Here is an 18328-nt window from a genome sequence, read left to right on the forward strand (position 1 = left end):
ATTCATCCAGCGGGGGCGAGTGAGAGTGTGCAACGACAAACATGATGCTTTGCTTTGGTTCGGGTTCGTTCATTCACTTTGGGCGTTTTTTTCTTCCTGATGTTGTTGTTTGCATGCTCATTATGCTCTGCTTCCTTTGCTTACATAAACACACTCAACCCGATTGGGGGGAGTGGGTTTTGAATTATTTTTCCATATCGATTTCAACGACCAGTAGTAGTCTCTGAATATACCTCCCGAACCTAGGGGCAGGCGAGTGTCACATGAAGCGTATTTTCCCTGTTTTGGTTGTTTGGTTTTGTAGATTGAAATGAGAGCTTTATCGGTTTTTTTCTTCTTTCCACCGTGTCCTATTTACATGTGTTGTTTGGTTTATTGGTATCGTTTGGTTTGGCTGTGTGTGTGTGCGCTTTAAAGCGAAGTTGGTTAAGCTTTAATACAGCTTTTTGTTGAACAAAGAGGTTAGTAGTTTAGCATCCTGGGCGAGAAAGATGGTAATTTTGTAATCTTAACTTCGCTGTCCGTAGATGAGACGAAGAGAAGCCCTCGGAGACCTTAGCAGCTACCAATAGAATTTATGGGAAGCATCAGGCTCCTTTACTTGCTAGTTTGTATTGAAAAATTAGTCACATCGCGGACGTCAGGTGTCAAAATGTGTCCATAAAGAGTTTTGATCCATCTAATGAAATAGAAATAGACATCGGCTCCGGTCTTCACGTGTCAGGATCAAGGTTCAAATCCTATTAGGATCACTAACTATCAAGTGTGACCTAAACAGCATCAGCATCGACTAAACGGTCGATGCTGTTACACTTTACAATCATATAAAGGATTTGAATTAGAGACTATTTTTTTTTTTTAGAAATTCCACTTTTGTACTGCAGAGTCCCCTTGTCGAATTACGTCCCTCTATGATTAGATCGTAACCCTGTAAAAAGCAACTGGCTGAAGTCATCAAACACGCCCTAACTGGCTCAACAAATTTATTGTTGCTTCTTAAAACAATTGTGCTATTTATTAGTGTTCATAAGACGCGTGCTCCGTAACTACATTTGCTACACTATTTGATAAACACTTTGGCGAGTTTAACAGCGGAGCACGTTCTGCAATAAAATTCATATCCTCACGCTGTGGGCTGCGACTATTCGACTGTCCCACAATTGAAGTCGGTTGGGCGAAACATTTGAAAAGAAGTCATAAACCGACAGACCGGTGCCGGCAAAAGAAAGCGACATCAATGACCACCATCAGTAGTTGTGTCATAAAGCCTCTCTAGTAACAGTAGTAGAAATGGAATGTTGTGTGCATTTAATAATGGACTTTGTGCTCCGCCGAACGCCATAATAGTACGCGCCAGCGCGCGCGCGCTACCAAACAGAAGCAACAAAATGGAATGAATTGCGCCCGCGGCAAGTCGGATGCGCGCGTGGTCATCCATAATCGTTCTCGGTTTAGGGTGTTTCATAAAGAAAAAGTCGTGTGAAAGATTTATGAATCTTTTTTGTCGGGTGTCACAGCACACCAAAACAGAAAAGATGCTGTTGCGCTCCTAAAAGCCTTTTGGCTGGCGGTGGAATGTGCAACGAATCTTTCGTGTTCTTCTCCGTTCGGAGCGAACTGCCAACAAAACAACATGCATTAGCATACGAATGGGTGTATGAATGATGACTTTCAGCTCGTTCATTTGTCACCGAATAATGGGTAGATGAATTAGAATTCTTTTTGTGTTTTTTCTGCAGCTTTCAGCCTTGAGTTTTGGAGTTACAAAAAAATGGTTTCGAAAAAGTAAAAGAGTCTAAATCAATTAACAAAACTCTATAGATCATTAATAAAGAGTTGCCCAAATTTAAGTATAAATAATAAATAAATCATGCCATAATTTAATGCGCTGATTTGGGTTAATAATCGAAAGGTTTAATTGCGGTTCTCGTTTAATGCTCATAACGCTAATACTAATTTTTGCTACTCGAGCAGATGGAGAGGAGGAGGTCATTCAATTACTTGGCCTAAGGGTCCGTGCACATAAATAAATCCATTGCAACCATTGCTTCTTTGTTGAGCGGGAAAAACCCCCTCTCCGAAAGCTGTGCACTTGAACACAATAGAAAGGCAAATGCTAACGAGCTATTTAAATAGTCAAAATGAGCTTGTTGCTTGACGTGACCAGTTTGGTGGCTTTAGTTCTCATCGTCAAATCGGTAGAAATAATAATTGGACGAATAGTTTTTTTTTATCAATAAATTTGTTGTTGGAAATTGCAATGAAAGTAATTTGATTGTGTAAACCGTGAAATATGGCATTTGTTTGGCTACGAGAGCCTTTCACTTAAAATATGGTCGGACTGATGGACTCTAATGTTTAGTTACGTCAAGAGGACCGCGCTAAGTGCTTTGATGCGCATAATCATAAGTGCTCTATTGGAAATTTATACCTGCACTAAGTAATCCTACACATACACACACACACATTTGAACGCTTGCAGGGAAAGAAAATCGAGAAAAACCAATCCTTTTTATCTGTCGTTGGTTAGCGCGCGTTAGATAACACAAAAACAGATAGCACATGTGCGCGGGCGCCCTGTTGTTGTGCCAAAGACGCGGTAACAAATTCAACAATGTTGTCCCCAGCATCAACGTCAGCTAGTTTTGGGGGCGATAGTAACAATTGTGAATGGAAACGGGTGATAACGAGCACTAAGAGCCGCTGTCCAACCATCACATTTACTGCAGAAGAAAGCGGATGGATTTGCGAAAAGTCCTTGCGGTTGTGTCCGAATGTTCGGAGCCTGGTTTTTATTCTACTGCCGATCCCCAACACAATCTCTCATCGCTGGAGATGTAACGGAACGAAGTCCAAAATTTCCTGCAAAAAATGTACAACGTTAAGCGAAAACGTTGTCTCCATTTTGCGTTTGGATGAAGTGAAAGCGATGGCGATGGATGAAAATATTTGGTCAAATCTCAACCCTCTCCTTCCGCCGAATATGTGACGGCGCGCGCCATTCAGCTGCATTGGCAAATCCCGATGGAGGTGAAGATTCTCCCACTTCTGAATGTAAAAAGCCAGACAGCAACGCTGAAAATAAAAGGATTGTCTTTCTCTGTGGAAGCAAAAATCATGTTACAAACTAGCACTTTGCGTTCTCTGGTCCGAGCGAGGGACCACAGCTGAAGCTATCTGAAAGGAAGGATTTTATTCTACGGCTTATTCTATCAGAGCTTGTACGCTACGGAGTGTCTTTTTTTGGTGGTTTTAATGATCGTTATCAACACCGCACAACACGAAGTACTGAGAAAAAGACAGTTAGGCAGACAAACCCAATGTTTCCTTCTTGCTTACATCGTTTACTATGAATATGGTTTTGCCAAAAAAAATCTACTCGAAATTCAGTGGTGCTCGCGAGAGAGGCTCGCCGTGAAGTGATGCATTCGAGCGAATATTTTATGCCCTTTCTGTGTATTTTGATGGTCCACGTTCACTCTTAAAACATCGTTCCCAAGGTACGGTAAACGTGCATGACATTTTTATAGCATACTCCATAAGGATTTTAAAATGAGCGTCATTTCCTGTAGAATATCCAGTCGTCATTCAGTCACTGCCCTGAGGCATGTTCACCTGTAGCAGGTAGTACAAAAAACATTCTATTTTCGGTAAAATACCCGAAAAAGAACCGTCGAAATAGTATAGTGAGTCAGAGATATTCTTCTAAAGAAAGCAATCAATAAAACTGACTCAATAAAGACATCAAAATGTTCAAAACACATCATGTGAAGTAGAAATATTCTACTAGACACATTTTTCAAAAAAAAACAAAAGCAACTTTAACTGGCGAATGTGTCCCCAACACTGTTGAAAGCATGCAAAACTGCATGACATTTTCACAACTTCGATCGATTGAAAAACGGAAAAAGCCAAGTGTGGATCCTCCCTTAAGTGTGGGTCCTCCACCTTTTTATTCCGTTTCCATTAATTTTCTTCCTCGCTCAGTGAACCGAGCGAATTTACGTGCTCTCCTCCAAAATCCCTTTTATGATACGGATGAGTACCCAAACATACCCAAACCGCAAGGTGAAAGGATGCCTCCCCCCCTCCCCCCCCCCCCCACATTCCCTGGGCACTTCGAAACCGTAATCGAAGCGTTCTAAATGGAGGCTGCATATGGCGAGTGACAATACACTAGCGCTTAATCCTCTCTGCAGCCTTGCCCGCCCGCTAGCGCATCAGCTTTCCGCTCGATAATTTTCAATTTTCAAAACCCATCGACGAGTGTGGCATCGTTTGGTTTTGTAGATAAGAAAGCAACCCTGTCTGGGGAGGCTTAATGAGGTGTCCCCGTGCGATGATGTGACTTTTCAGGAGCTGAAATGCGACTATTATCCTATTCCAAGCACTTTAATAATTTCCTGTAAACATAAAGCGTTTTATATTTTCCTTAATGCATCAAATCAAAATGAATCAGAACATAGCATCTTGGCTGTTTTGTTGTGTTCCTAGGGACAACGATTTTCCATCAAACAATAGATATAACAATAAAGTAAAGATAAAACGCTACTCTTCCAGTGTCTTTGAAATCGGGAAGATACTCTCGGTCCATCTCTACTGGTCGAAAATTTCTTTTTTTTTGCTTTTGAAAGTCGCGACATTCTTCTTCAAACGGATAAAAACCAACAAAAATAAGACTCCGTTTTGTAGTACGCTGTACGAAGTAGGACGCTCAAAAATAGCAAAACAATGAATATTTCATGGGTTCAGTCAATTATATGCTACTCAAGCAAGTAGCTAATGGTGTGTTAGGTCTGTCACGGACCAGTATTGTCCTTGCGCTTCGGTCTTCTTCAAGGAAACGGATCTGCCGCCGGTTTGGATCTTCAGAGTGGAAAGGCGAGGGATAGTAGTAAAAACGGTCCCGACAAGACAACAAATCCTCGCACTGTTTTGCTGCTGTGTTGTGTAAGTCTCTTCGCGGCTGCTGCTGCTGCTATTGCACACATTGTATTGTAGGTCTAGCGTCCTATTGTGTCCGTGATGGGTTGATGGTTTCACGTCCATCAGCGGAAGTCATTTATCAAGCCAGCACCACCACCACAGCCGCGGCGTCATGGTTGATTATTGTGCTGGGAGAGAGAGAGAACAGAAGGCATAACTATTGGTTGCCGATGGTATCGTAGACGAAGTGGTGGTCCCCCGGTTGTACTACTAGCTCCTAGTGACTAACTGGTCGAGAACTTTGCAGACACCGTTGTGTGTACTGTCAGAAAAAGCGGCCTGTGACGTTGTGCGCTCTGTGTTTTGTTACTAGAATAGAATATAGTCATCGTCTTATTTTGTTTTTTTGAAGACAGCTCTTCGATACCACGGGCCTGTGTAGATTGTGTGGAGTGTCTTGTAAAGTGTCTGATAAACGTCATTTATCTCTGGCGAACTTGGAAGCCTTTATTGAACTACTGTAGTAGATGGTAGAAAGATTGGGCGGCCTGTGTGGAGGAGATAACAGCGATGCGGTTTTCGGTCTTCACACGGCAGAACCGGAGTCACGGCAAATCCCGTCCGGAATAGCGGTAGTATCAGCAAGTCTAGTAAGACGGCAAGATGTACAAAAAGATGGTAGAGAACCATCAAAAATAATAAAATAGAATTATATATAAAAACCAGGAAATTTTTATTTTAAAATATTCTATCGGTTGTGTTTTTCATTAAAGCATGCGATACACTGTCGGAGAAAGTTTAAAAAATTACTCACACTGGACATTCTCCTAAGTTCAATGATAAATGGCACTGTAAAGAACAATCCCAGCAGAACACAAGACGTCATACCCGTGTGGTTGTGCGTGATAAATCTAACCGAATGTGAAGCACCACAAATAAGGTACTGCAGCAACACACGGAAACTCGTGGAGAAAGGTGGACAGACAGACTGTGTCAGACTGCATTATACTTGATAGCACACAAAATGTCCGGGAGGCATGCTGGGGAATAATAGTCCACAAGTAGTGGTCCTCGCCCAAAGTCTCGGCTCGAGTGTATTCCAAGATGCTATAATTTATGGCAGATGTCACTCCCAGTGCTTTCCGATTGTTATTGTTTTGTGGCACAGTTTCAAACCATCTTCTCCGCATCAACCCTGGACCCTCAGAAACATGGTGCTTTGTATGTGGATCGGCGAAGGATCCTAGAGCTTTCTTGTACGGATGTTGTTGATATGAAAAAATAGTACATTTAATAGTTTCTCCCTCCGAACCACCAGAGTGGTGGTTCGTTTTGGTTGGTGGTCGGTCGCACACGTATGCTTCTCTCACCTATCCAAGAGCGCGTTTTGTGAGGATGAGAATTTAAATTGTCTTTTATTCGCCTTTGCCTCAGCCGGTCCGTGTAGATATCGCGTGTACAATGTCTGCAACAAGTCGCTGCGCTTCTCCACTGCCTAAAAAGGTGTATGGAAGAATCGTTTGCTTATATCTATGCAAATATCCACTGTATGGTTGGCCACCGTACCTTCCCAGTGGGAAATACAGTAACTTCCGTTTCGGCACGTTCGTATTAGGATCAATATTCCTACAGCAAATCACCTTCTACTGGTCTCCTAGGCACACACACACACACCGACCGGCCTTCCCTTTGGTGTGCTAGAAAACGGCCGTTATGGTGAGCAATTCCTCGTCGTGTCGTGCCCCTGGTTTTTTACTTTTTTTTTGCTATGGCCACTTCCAACCATTGCGAGTCAAGCGCGCGAACGCTCACACACCTTGACGTGGCGACGGAAATGAAATTCAGATAAACTTTGCCAACACAACTGTGCCAGTGTGCCCGTACCGTTTTACGACCCTTGCGACAAGGGGGAGCGCTTGGATGGAAATCAAATTTTTCAATAAGGGCCCAAGTTTAAGGGCCGTCAGCGAGGCACTTCCACCGGAAGTGTGGAAGCTGTGGATGTGCCTATTGGAGGTGTTATTTGCTGAAAGAGATGTCTTCAGCAGACAGAATGTGGCATTTTACGGGGAAGTGGACATTACAATATGAATTCTGGGACATGTTGAGAAATGTTTGGAATGGTTTAAAGTTCATTTCGTAATACAAATTTAATGAATTTGCTTGATATACGAAACACTATAAGTAGTAAAGTATTTTACTAACACTACAGCAAAGAATAAAGCACTAAAAGGTAATGCAAATACAACGCAGAGTGTCTGAGATTTATTTTATATTTTAATTTAAACATAATAAGTTCACGCAAATTTTATAGAGAAAACGAGAGTTTACGGTAAATAAAATGCAAAAAATACTACAATAATTGGAGTAGATCGAATTTTAATTTTGTTGCTGTGCTACCGGTGAAAGTCAAAGGCCAAGACGACACATTTCTTCGAAACAGCAGTCAACCTGCCAACCAGCCAGTCACGTACAATGGATTTGATCCGCAAAGTAGTAGTTTTTCCTTTACTCTCCAGAGTTTGCTGATGCCGGCTGTGCACCATGAGCCAGCCAGGCTCAGAGCGAGGTTTTCCGGGGGCAGCGCGCGTTTGAGGTGAAGTACACACCCTTGGACAACTGCTGCTGCTGCTGCAGAGTTCCTTGGATACAAAGTTGCTACTGTTTCTGATGTCAGCGCGTACATCATCTTCATCGCAGTTTTGCCACGAAACAGAACAACGAATATTGCTTCCTCGCTGGATCTCGCGACCATAACTGTAGTATGGACGCGACAACGAAGGAAGGCAAAAGTTTCCACGTGAACGGCTCCAAGCACGCACCGAACTTTATTTTCAATTTTGTTCGTAATCATTCCGCGTCGCGCGCGCCCTTCGTCCACTCAAAGAAAAAAGCACATCGCGTGTAGGAAAATCTCTTGACCGTTAAGCATAACAGCGGGTAGGCGAGAAACCAACAAAAAAAAAAACGGGGGACGATCTCCAGCGGGGATCGACATGGGCCCAAGGGTTATTGCTGTATATATTTTTTCCCATTCGAATTCTCCCTCTCGCTACCAGAACCACACATGCAAACCGATCCACAAAAAGCCGCGCTGGGAGCAATTCTGGTGGTTTTTTTTCTTCTGGAAAATAAAATAAAGCTGCTTCGAAAATGACGCGGTTCACCCCATAAAACCGCGAATATTTCCCCAAGGGCTCGTCGACCGCACAAGTGGCCAACACGGAGAGGGAGCGGAGGGGAAGGTTTTGCGCGTGGTTTGCAAATAAAGCCCTCCCGTACACACGCACAGCAGCACAGGGTGACATGCGGCGCGCAAAGGTCAATTTACGACGCCGCAGTGTCAACAACAGGCGGCAACTCTCCGGGACGACGGTGGGGCAAGGAGTGAATACGGGAGTCGCTCATAACTGTAGCGCACATAAAGTGTGTGTGTGTGTGTGTCGGTGTCGTGGTGTTTCTTACCAACCCTTTTTTCTTGGTTGGGGAGTGGCCGTATCTGTGTGTAAGCTGCCCTTACCCAGGAGTGCAATTTGTATGCCTGTCCTGTGCCTGAAGATCGGTCTTCATCCGGCTTTAGCTTTTTGGGGGTCGACCTTCAATGTCCAGAAGAAGTGTATGATGACCCTTCAGAAATCCTTTTTCTTATTTGTAGCAACCACCAAAAGATCACCTAAAACCCCCAAGGGGCGGATCATATTCTTGTGTTGCTGTGTCGATTGTTGTCACGGTTGGAAAATAAAGTAGACAGTTAAATGGTGTTGCGGCGTAGTACACGCGTGTGGCTGAGTGTACATACTTATCAAATTGCCAAACTCTGTGTTTGGGGTGTATGTTACAGACGTTATGAGGGCACGTTCTAAGAAGAGCTTCGTAAATTTAGGATGAAATGAAGAAATTGTGGTGTAAATAGTTGTTTAATTGAGAGACTTTGAGAAAGGTGGAATGTGTCAGGACACATTCCATGTTGAACCATAAAGCTCTCTCCCTAACAGGGAACCCTTGTAGTACAATGTCTTCATCTTCAATTGTTGGTACGTTTCACAAAAGGTAAAGCATCGGGGTTGGAGTTCTCGCCAAAAAAAAAAAACTTCTCATTCAGGTGCATCATCGACTTCTTCGGGACCCTTGTTGTCCCAGGTGACTAAAAGATTCCCTAAAACAGTACGAAGTTTTCTTTAGGTGGCGTCAACTTTCGCCCTAATCCCGAACTTGTTTTATGAGGATTGATCGATGATCCGAAATTTGACATTGAGCACCAGTACGAAGTGTTACTAAAAAGCTGGTAGGAAAAAAACGGTTTAGGCAACATTTTTAAACTGAAATATTTCATGCGGTAAGATCATCTGGGAATATTGTGCCATAAGCTGCTTTCAAACGCGTAAAATATTTATTATCGGAAAGATTACTATCACCAAAAACACCACCGATTCTCTAGCAAATTCTATTTCACATGCGCTGATTTTTCTTAACCTTAGCCCCTCTAACAGACGGCTAGAAGTGGGAACATTGGTTAGACATTGTGGAACATGAAACATTAATCTGACGCTACATTTGCCACACAGAGGGAAAAATGACCTGCTAGAGTACAAAAGGTGTCATCCTTACAGAACTGCGCTGTGAAATTTGTTAAAAAATTAAACTTTTTATACTTTTAGCCTTGATTTTGTTGGCTTCTATCAATCTTAATTGTAAATGCTTGATTGGAGTTACAGAATCATATTCAATAGCTGCACCATTCTAATGGTGCACGGATCAAGAGCGCGTCCTTCACTAGCCACATACATTACTTCCATAGTGACGATGGTCCAAAAAACCCCATCGGTTGGTTGTTGGTGCCCATCGACCTTCATCGCCCACATGTATTTTTGTGTGTTCGTTTTCCCGCCCAATGTTGATCGTCGTTTATTTTCACGGTTTTGTGATTTTTATTGCGACAACGAATCGCATTTTTGATGTGTGCTTCCGGTGAGAGAGAGAGAGGAAGCCCCAATCAGCTGTATTTGAATCAGTATTTAAAATTTGACAAGCTCGAAAGACCTCGGGACTGGTCAATCGGTTCCGATGAAAGCCCCAATCTTTGTCATTGGAATTTGGAATTTAATAGGCTCGCGCGCAACAAAGCCTTCTGTAGTCAGAGGAAGATGGCTAACGCATCATAAATCGTCGTGTTTGCCGGGAGCTATTGTTGGGCGTTATTCATTACCCGGAAGTGCAGCAGTAAGCATGGTTTTTTAATTTTTGTTTGCCCGTTTCATGTCATAAATCATCCGGCCAATCGTCCCGCCCGTCGTCTCGCTTCTTCTAGCTCATCATTTCATCCAAAAGTGCGGATTTTTGCACTGTCAAAATGCGACGCATCGAAACAAAATCACACAACGGATGACAGCACTAAAACAAAAACCAGGGAAAAGCTTTTGTGTGTGTGCCGGTGTTCGCCAAACAACCGAAATGGGGATGGTCCTTCCCTCGTTTACTGTGTGGTGCATTTATTATGTTCCATTCGAGCGATTTCTGGTTGAATAATTGATTTGCAGCAGCAGCAGCAGCAGCACGGACGGAAATTCGATAAAGCCTCATCATAGCCCCTTCATTCCTCGCCCAGTTGCAGCTTGATGATAAATTTATTACCTTTGATCAAAACGCACCGCGCCGTGTGTGATGAAATTTAGGGAAATGCAAATGTCCAAAACTGGGTTTTCGGGGAGGTTTTTTTTTGTTGTTGTTGTATGGATGCGGTAGAAATGGCAAATCCGTTTAACAAGTTGACAAGCATACCTAAATTCGGAATGAAAGTGAATTAAACTTATAATTGGATGTGTTTAGAGAGAAGTCAGTGCCGCGCAGAGTAATAGCTGCATGGAAAATGGTGGAATCCCAATGGTTGTACGAACCGGACAAACTTTTGTCAATTGATCTGTACTAATAGGTTTTTGCTAAACTTCCTTGTTCGGAAGATAGTTTGAGGACCCTTTTCTTGAGACAACAGAAACACCAGTAATTAAAATGTTGGCTGGCATTTGTATTGAATCCCTCCACTCGCTCTCCCCCACGGGCAAGGAACACACACACACACACATTCTGTCGTTCGGGTGCTACGAAATGCATTTACAAAATCGATCGAGCACCCTCGATGTGTTCTCGCCCAAGATACGTCCGTGCTCTGGCTTGCAGCAGTAGCGATACATGCACAAGATGAAAGAGTAATAAACCACAACATTTCATAACGCTGGCAACTATTTAATTATAGCACGAATTAGTTTCTAATTGGACCGTACTTGTGTGTGATTGTGTTCCGATTGAAGGATTAGTTTTGGGGTCGTGTATGGGACGGTACATTTCCCTCCTGATTACACTCCTGATTTCCCAATCCCTCCCATCCGGACGCATAATGGCGCACAAGCGCCGCACGTCTAGTGGTAGTTCTAGCGCGGATTGAAACTTTTCATTCTTCCCGGCGCACTAGTGCTGGGGCTAGGTACTAGGTAGGTAGGTTTCTAACGCTTTTCTGCCTTCAACAAATGATAGTTTTGATGTACGCATACACAGAAAAGAGGGACAGACCAGGCGGAATCGGGAGACTGGAACTTTGTCGTAATGAATATCTGTTCTAATTGCTTTTCGCTCTTCCATCACAACTCGCAAATGGTGAGAAGAATTTCCCAAGAAATGTTCAAGTGCACACCATGATGGTTTTAGTAGTTGTAGGAAGGGAACGGACCACATTTGTCGAGGGACGAATCTCGAGACATCAACCCCAAAACCACTCTCACTCTCTCTGCTATCGATGGTATGTTCCTCGTTTGAAGTGGTTGTTGGTCGGTTGGTTGGTTGGTTTGGCATGCTGGCTGGCTGCAAGACATCGTAAAAGGGAAACCACCACATATTCGTGCCGTGCGCTGCAACAACCATCGTGATTTTAATGGAGTTTTCATTACAAAATACATGTATAAAATTGTTGTTTTAGAATGTATAACGAGAGCATCTTCTAGGCCTGTTTTGGGCAAAAATTATATTTAAAAGACTGTGACTCTGACAAAAGAGCTCGGACTCGGAAGACGAGCATCAGTTGAAGGCGTAGTTTTCGATGTGACGATCTCCGAGGGTGGACTGTTGAGTTAAATCTACTACGGGCTCTAATTATATAGGTATATAGGTATCTAATTACTACGGGCTCCATAAACTCCTGCGATCAAGAGGCCTAATGAAGGATTAGTACGTTTGGTATTCTGCATCGCCGCCAATGCACTCGATCGGCGAACTCTAAGAGCTGGTTGGCGGTGCCGATATCCTGACCGTAATCAAAATCGGTAATGTACGTGATGATGTTACCGTTCGGCTCGTTGGCCGGGTGGAGTGGAGTTGGTGGGTGGAGTCAGTGGACTCGAATTGTCGGAGATCGAATGCAGCCTTGACTAAAGGGCTGTAACCCTACTGACTCAAAACGAGCTCTTAGCTTATCTACTGCGTTTTAAAGTCGTATTAGAAGATCTTCACCGATGCTGATCATAGACCACCGTTAAGATTTCCACTCTTAAATCAAAAACCGTTTTAAACCGGCACTCAAATGAGTATGCGTGTCGTTGCCAACATTTACCTATCTCAGTTCTAGATCATTTCCTTTGCCAAACTCACGTTTTCTTCATTTTTACAATTGTATAATCCTTGCATCTAACAAACAATACACTCAACTTAATTAAACATTCCTACTGAAGTACTCGGCGGGGACCCGGACACTCGAGAAACGTGTCTTGCTCAATCAATCTTTTTGTACCAGCTTTTGCGATGCTGTGTCGTCAATGGACGGAAGAAAATTAGCTCTAATTTTAGTGAAAGGATACACCGTACGTATGTGCTTTTACGCAAGCAAGTTCCTCTCACGTCATCATTTTTTGTTGACTCTTCGACTGGATGTTGCGAAATTAGTATGACTTCAAGGCCTTTTTTCACTCCTGTACGTACGTGTGTTCTTCTACAACATAACGCTGCTAGCCCTCTAGCCCTTGTATTTATATATCCGCTTAAAATGGTCCTCCGTTACCGTGGCAAAATTTATGTTCGCCTAATGGGTTGTGATGAAGTTTCCCGCACAATCCCGTGGTTACTTTTAAAGTGGAGAAAAAGCAAAACAAACACACACACACACACACACACACACACACACACTCTGAAAAAGGGCTTCCCTCGCCAGAAGGTAGTTGAGTTCTCCTTATTTCTTGTGACACTCGCTTTTCCTCTGGGAAGGAAGAAAGCGCTCACACAGTTAAGCTGCGCTGCCACTTTCCCACCCCGCGACAGTATAGTGAGGCGCACCGCAGCACCGGTTTTCTTGTTTTTGGGGGTTAAAAAAGATAAGAACAAATCCCCTCCTACTTCGACGATACCGGTGTCCCTCTCTTTTTCGAGTTTTGGTGGCCGGTTTCAGTATGATGGCCCTTGCCTTTATCTATCTTTCCAGCTCAACTGCAGAGGGTAGATTTTTGAGATGCAGCATAAAATAAAAACTGTAAAAAAATGTCAAAAAACGAAACCACCAACACACCCCGGTGAGTCAGCATGAAATGATGTGACAAGAAAGGGAATGTCAACAGGGAAATGGAAAACAGACGACAGACACACGAACTGACGAGATACAGTACGGCGAGAGAAGGGACAGACACACAAAACACCACCCAGTACGTATGTGTGTGATAGGGAATCGTTTCAACCTGCCCTTTCTGTTGGGGATAACGTAACGAGACACACAACACGGACACAATCGCACTTGACACTCGGCGAGGGTGCTGCCACCGTCGACGACACATGATGATGGGTCCGTCTTTTTTGTCTATTCCCTTTTTTCTCCTTTTCGTGTTCGCCCAGTCGTCTGGTGGTGATGCAGCAAATGCGAACAGAGCGGAAACAGTAGCCACAGTGAAGGTCTTCTGAGGCATTTATACGAGACGAGAACCACACACATATACCACCGATGGATTGCTAATACGGACGCCTTGTACACGCTACAAGGACGACTGTCACATTCGGGATTCTTGTCGGCGCGCTGGTTATGGAAGTGGATGCATCTCCTTTTGCTTCTCGATCCTCTGTATGTAACGATGGATAGCATGTAATTAGCGCTAAATGAAAGGTTGGATAATGAGTGCAAGGATGAACCTGGGCCGTCTCGAATCAAGGAAGGGTTCGTCATCATAAGCATACATTTGTGTGTGTATGTGGGTGGGTTGTCAAGTTTTTTTGAGTTTCTTTTTATCACACCATCGAGGAACACCAGGTCCCCTCAGAGGACGAAGTATGCAATATGTGTACGCTGTACGTTGTGAATATAGGGGAAGGATAAAGCGGTAGTAGACAATTGGTGTTATAGGTACACTTTTACGGTTTTGTTGCTGCTTCAACGCCGAAAATATGAACACTTACGGGTCTGTTAAATATGAAAAAAACGGGTAGCGAAGCGATGGAAGTTATGGATGTAATTAAAATTTGTTCAATGGCTGGAGCATGCTTTGCAAGCTTCCAGTTGTGGAAATTTTATATTCAATTTTCAGAAAAGAAGGAGGAAGTATTCTTCTGCATGATATCTTACTGCTCCTAGTGGTCGTCCCTTGAATTTTCTAATTTTTACTCTCAATCGCAGCTCCAAGAGTCTACATGTCTTTGCACTGCTATACTGCTTGGTAAGCTGTTGCTGTAGCCTGGCGATACTCAGACTCTAGACCTCTCAACTCAGAGAGTTTGGACTGACTTATAGAAAAAAGTCCCTGAAGTTCGTACCTAAAGTATTTCTGATGCCATTCGCTCGGTTCAAGGTTGAAGCGGAGACAGTCAAACCCATCTCCCAGGCGCGTGTCCTTTATGATAGCTGCTTCACCTGGGGGTTATTTTTCTTCACTATTCCCAAAGTGGTGTTAAGAGTTTAATTTACCCTGCATAATAACAGGGCGCGTTATTTTTATCGTCTAGACTAAATAGGCGAGACAGATTAGATAACAACAAAGTCTGTCAAAGCAATACATCCTACAATATGATTCATTGTGTGCAACAAAAGCCAAGCGTCGATGAGCCATCAATTTAGTAGAATTGAAAATATACTAATTACTATACTTCTTTCTTCTCCCTTCACTTTTGCAGGTTCCCACTTAATCTTCATTAGAACGTAGTTCTCGCAATCGCCTACGACGGGTACGGGTGCAACCCCAAATATACTTCAAAACTGGCGTGGTTGAACAGCAGCAAAACGACTCTATAATCACCATCAATGCATAGTGAGGATGATCTAATTGCTCGAGCACACAACCAGGCCACGACACAGCAAATCACGACCATTACGAAGGTCGTCCGCGAGGTGAAACAGTTGGGACCGGATGCTGGACAACCGTTCGACTATGTAGCAATGCCTCTAGACATGGGAACCGACGGACAACCAATCGACTACGTGTCGATGCCGATGGGTATGTACACGACCCGGACGCAGTACTTGAACTTCAACCACATGGACCAACCGGAACAGATGGTGGGCGGTCCACCGCAATCGCATCTACCGCCGGGCGCCAAAGTAATGGGCGTAGGCGGTGGTGGTGGTGGGCCCGGCGTACCCCCCGGTGCGCTGGTCGGTGGTGGTGGTGGTGGTGGAGGTGGTCAGGGACACTATCAGGATTATGAGCATTACGCGCAGTACACGGATGCTGGATATGATCTCGGGCAGGCGGCACACCATCCGGGCCACGCACAGTCGTACCTGGGCGAGTATCAAATGAATGACCGTTCGAACACACCGCACACGTCGAGCGAAAACAGTGAATCCTCCATTCCGATGCCGATGAGTGTACCGCAGATGGGTAATCCGTCGGCAAACATGATGGGTGGTCCGGGTGGCTACCTGCAGGGACAGTACGACGAGATGGGCGAGTACGTTATAGCACCTTCCCAGGGTGGTCCGGTTGATCGGCTTTATCCGGACAATCCATCAGCCATGGTGTATGGGTACGTGTCGACACCACCGTACGGTACGATCAGTTCGCACATGGATCCAAATGGTGGTGTTGGAGAGCCAACGTACGCCACGAAGCAACAGCTTGCGTACGAAGCGGCCGCTGCACAGCAACGAGCGGGCGGTGGTGGTGGTGGTGTGGTAGGAAACGTTGCCCCGGATGGGTCGTGTTACTACGACGGGGATGATGATCTGCACCAGCAGCTTTCGAACCTGCAGATACATAATCACGTGTTTTTACAGCACATAATCACATCCCCGGGCGGTAACAATCGGCCCGGCGTGAGCGGTCCTTCGAACGGTGGTGGTGGTGGTGGCGGCATGCCGGACGGTAGTGGCGGTGTGGTAGATATGGACGAGCAGCGTCAGATGAAGTGGCGCGATCCGAACCTTACCGAGGTGATCGGATTCCTCAGCCATCCGAACAACGCGATCAAGGCGAATGCGGCCGCCTATCTGCAGCATCTGTGCTATATGGACGACCCGAACAAGCAGCGGACGCGCACTCTCGGTGGCATTCCGCCGCTGGTGAAGCTGCTCGGGCACGAAAACACCGACGTCTTTCGGAATGCGTGTGGCGCGCTGCGGAATCTGTCGTACGGACGGCAGAACGATGAAAACAAACGTGCAATTAATGCGGCCGGCGGTATTCAGGCGCTGATCCATCTGCTGCGCCGGACGGCCGAATCCGACATCAAGGAGCTGGTAACGGGCATTATCTGGAACATGTCGTCCTGTGAAGATCTGAAGCGCTTCATCATCGACGATGCGGTTGTGGTGATCGTGTCGTACATTATAATTCCTCACTCCGGCTGGGACCCGACCAATCCGGGCGAAACGTGCTGGAGTACGGTGTTCCGCAATGCGTCCGGCATACTGCGGAACGTTAGCTCTGCTGGGGAGTACGCGCGGAAGAAGCTGCGTGAGTGCGAAGGGCTGGTGGATTCGTTGCTGTACGTTATAAGGATAGCGATCGAGAAGTCCAACATTGGCAACAAGATCGTCGAGAACTGTGTGTGCATTCTGCGCAATCTCTCATACCGGTGTCAGGAGGTGGAAGATCCTAACTACGATAAAAATCCTATTCCCCATCACGGTTCAGACGGTGGGGTAAGCGGAGGATCGCACAGTGGTAGCGGTGGTGGTGGTGGTATTGTTGTGAGCGCCGCATCTTCCAAAGGTGAAAATCTGGGCTGCTTCGGGGCGAGTAAAAAGAAGAAAGAACAACAGGCAGCGGCAGCCGCCGCACAGCAGCAGGCGGCAGCGGATAAGGACCACTCAAGTGCGAACGGTGATCCGGCACGCATGGCGTACAAAAACACTGCACATTATAAAGGTAAGAAATGAGACAAAACCGGACAGTGGCCAATAGTAAATTGAAGACAGTTGATCTCAGTTGATTTGCAGGAATCACTGTTCCTGTTTTGTATTACTGTTGACTTGAGTCTTGAGTTGTCAACTTGAGGATCAATCTCAGCTTCGTGACATCCAAAAATTTTCCTTTCGGCATTCATTTCTTTAAAAAGCTAAGAAAATGTACTCATACTGTAATAACACACTCTTCCATTTCTTCCTTTTGTACAGGAGCCGAACAGCTGTGGCAACCGGACGTTGTACATTCTTATCTTGCCTTACTGCAGAGCTGTTCGAACCCGGAAACGCTCGAGGCGGCGGCTGGTGCGCTGCAAAATCTGGCCGCCTGCTACTGGCAGCCGAGCATAGAGATCCGGGCGACGGTGCGCAAGGAGAAGGGACTGCCGATACTGGTCGAGCTGTTGCGCATGGAGGTGGACCGGGTGGTGTGCGCGGTGGCGACGGCCCTTCGCAACCTAGCAATCGACCAAAGAAACAAGGAGCTGATTGGCAAGTACGCAATGCGCGATCTGGTGCAGAAGCTCCCGTCGGGCAATCCCCAGTGCGATCAAGGCACGTCCGACGATACGATAGCGGCAGTGTTGGCCACACTGAACGAGGTGATCAAGAAGAATGCAGAGTTTGCCCGTTCGCTGCTGGATGCGGGTGGCGTAGAGCGGTTGATGAACATGTCGCGGCAAAAGTCGAAGTATACGCCGCGTGTGCTTAAGTTTGCCAGCCAGCTACTATTTACGATGTGGCAGCATCAGGATTTGCGCGACGTGTACAAGAAGCACGGCTGGAAGGAGCAGGACTTTGTGACGAAAACGATAGCGTCGCGAAATCTGAACAGTAGCAATGGTGGGGCCGGTGGCAGCTACAGTGACAATTCGCCCAACTCACCCAACAACACCCTCAACCGTCCGATGGCATCGCAGAGCGGTACCAGGTACGAGGATCGCACCATGAAACGTCAGCAGGGATCGTCGTCGTCGTCAGCTAACAATGGTGGCCAGGCCATGTCTTTACCTCCGGGGGATGGTACCATTAAGATGGGTAGGT

General features: G+C 45.3%; 3 protein-coding genes across 3 annotated transcripts in view; 2 read left to right on the forward strand and 1 right to left on the reverse strand.

Annotated features, from left to right (window-relative positions):
- Positions 1 to 18328, reverse strand: part of LOC126568525 (ADP-ribosylation factor-like protein 5B) — a 241679-nt gene that overhangs the window by 212117 nt on the left and 11234 nt on the right. The gene's annotated exons all lie outside the window — the stretch shown is intronic.
- The window catches only part of LOC126568338 (protein draper), a 305035-nt gene continuing 296488 nt past the window's right edge, over positions 9782 to 18328 (forward strand). The window contains exon 1 of the mRNA XM_050224798.1: positions 9782 to 9788. The gene's annotated coding sequence lies outside the window, so the exon portion shown is untranslated. The remainder of the gene's footprint in view (positions 9789 to 18328) is intronic.
- LOC126567853 (catenin delta-2) overlaps positions 15135 to 18328 on the forward strand; it is a 151825-nt gene continuing 148631 nt past the window's right edge. The window contains exons 1-2 of the mRNA XM_050224172.1: positions 15135 to 17249; positions 17498 to 18322. Coding sequence (XP_050080129.1) covers positions 15182 to 17249; positions 17498 to 18322 — 2893 coding nt within the window. The 5' untranslated portion in view covers positions 15135 to 15181. The remainder of the gene's footprint in view (positions 17250 to 17497; positions 18323 to 18328) is intronic.

Source organism: Anopheles maculipalpis, chromosome 2RL (genome assembly GCF_943734695.1).
Source record: "Anopheles maculipalpis chromosome 2RL, idAnoMacuDA_375_x, whole genome shotgun sequence".
Taxonomy (NCBI): domain Eukaryota; kingdom Metazoa; phylum Arthropoda; class Insecta; order Diptera; family Culicidae; genus Anopheles; species Anopheles maculipalpis.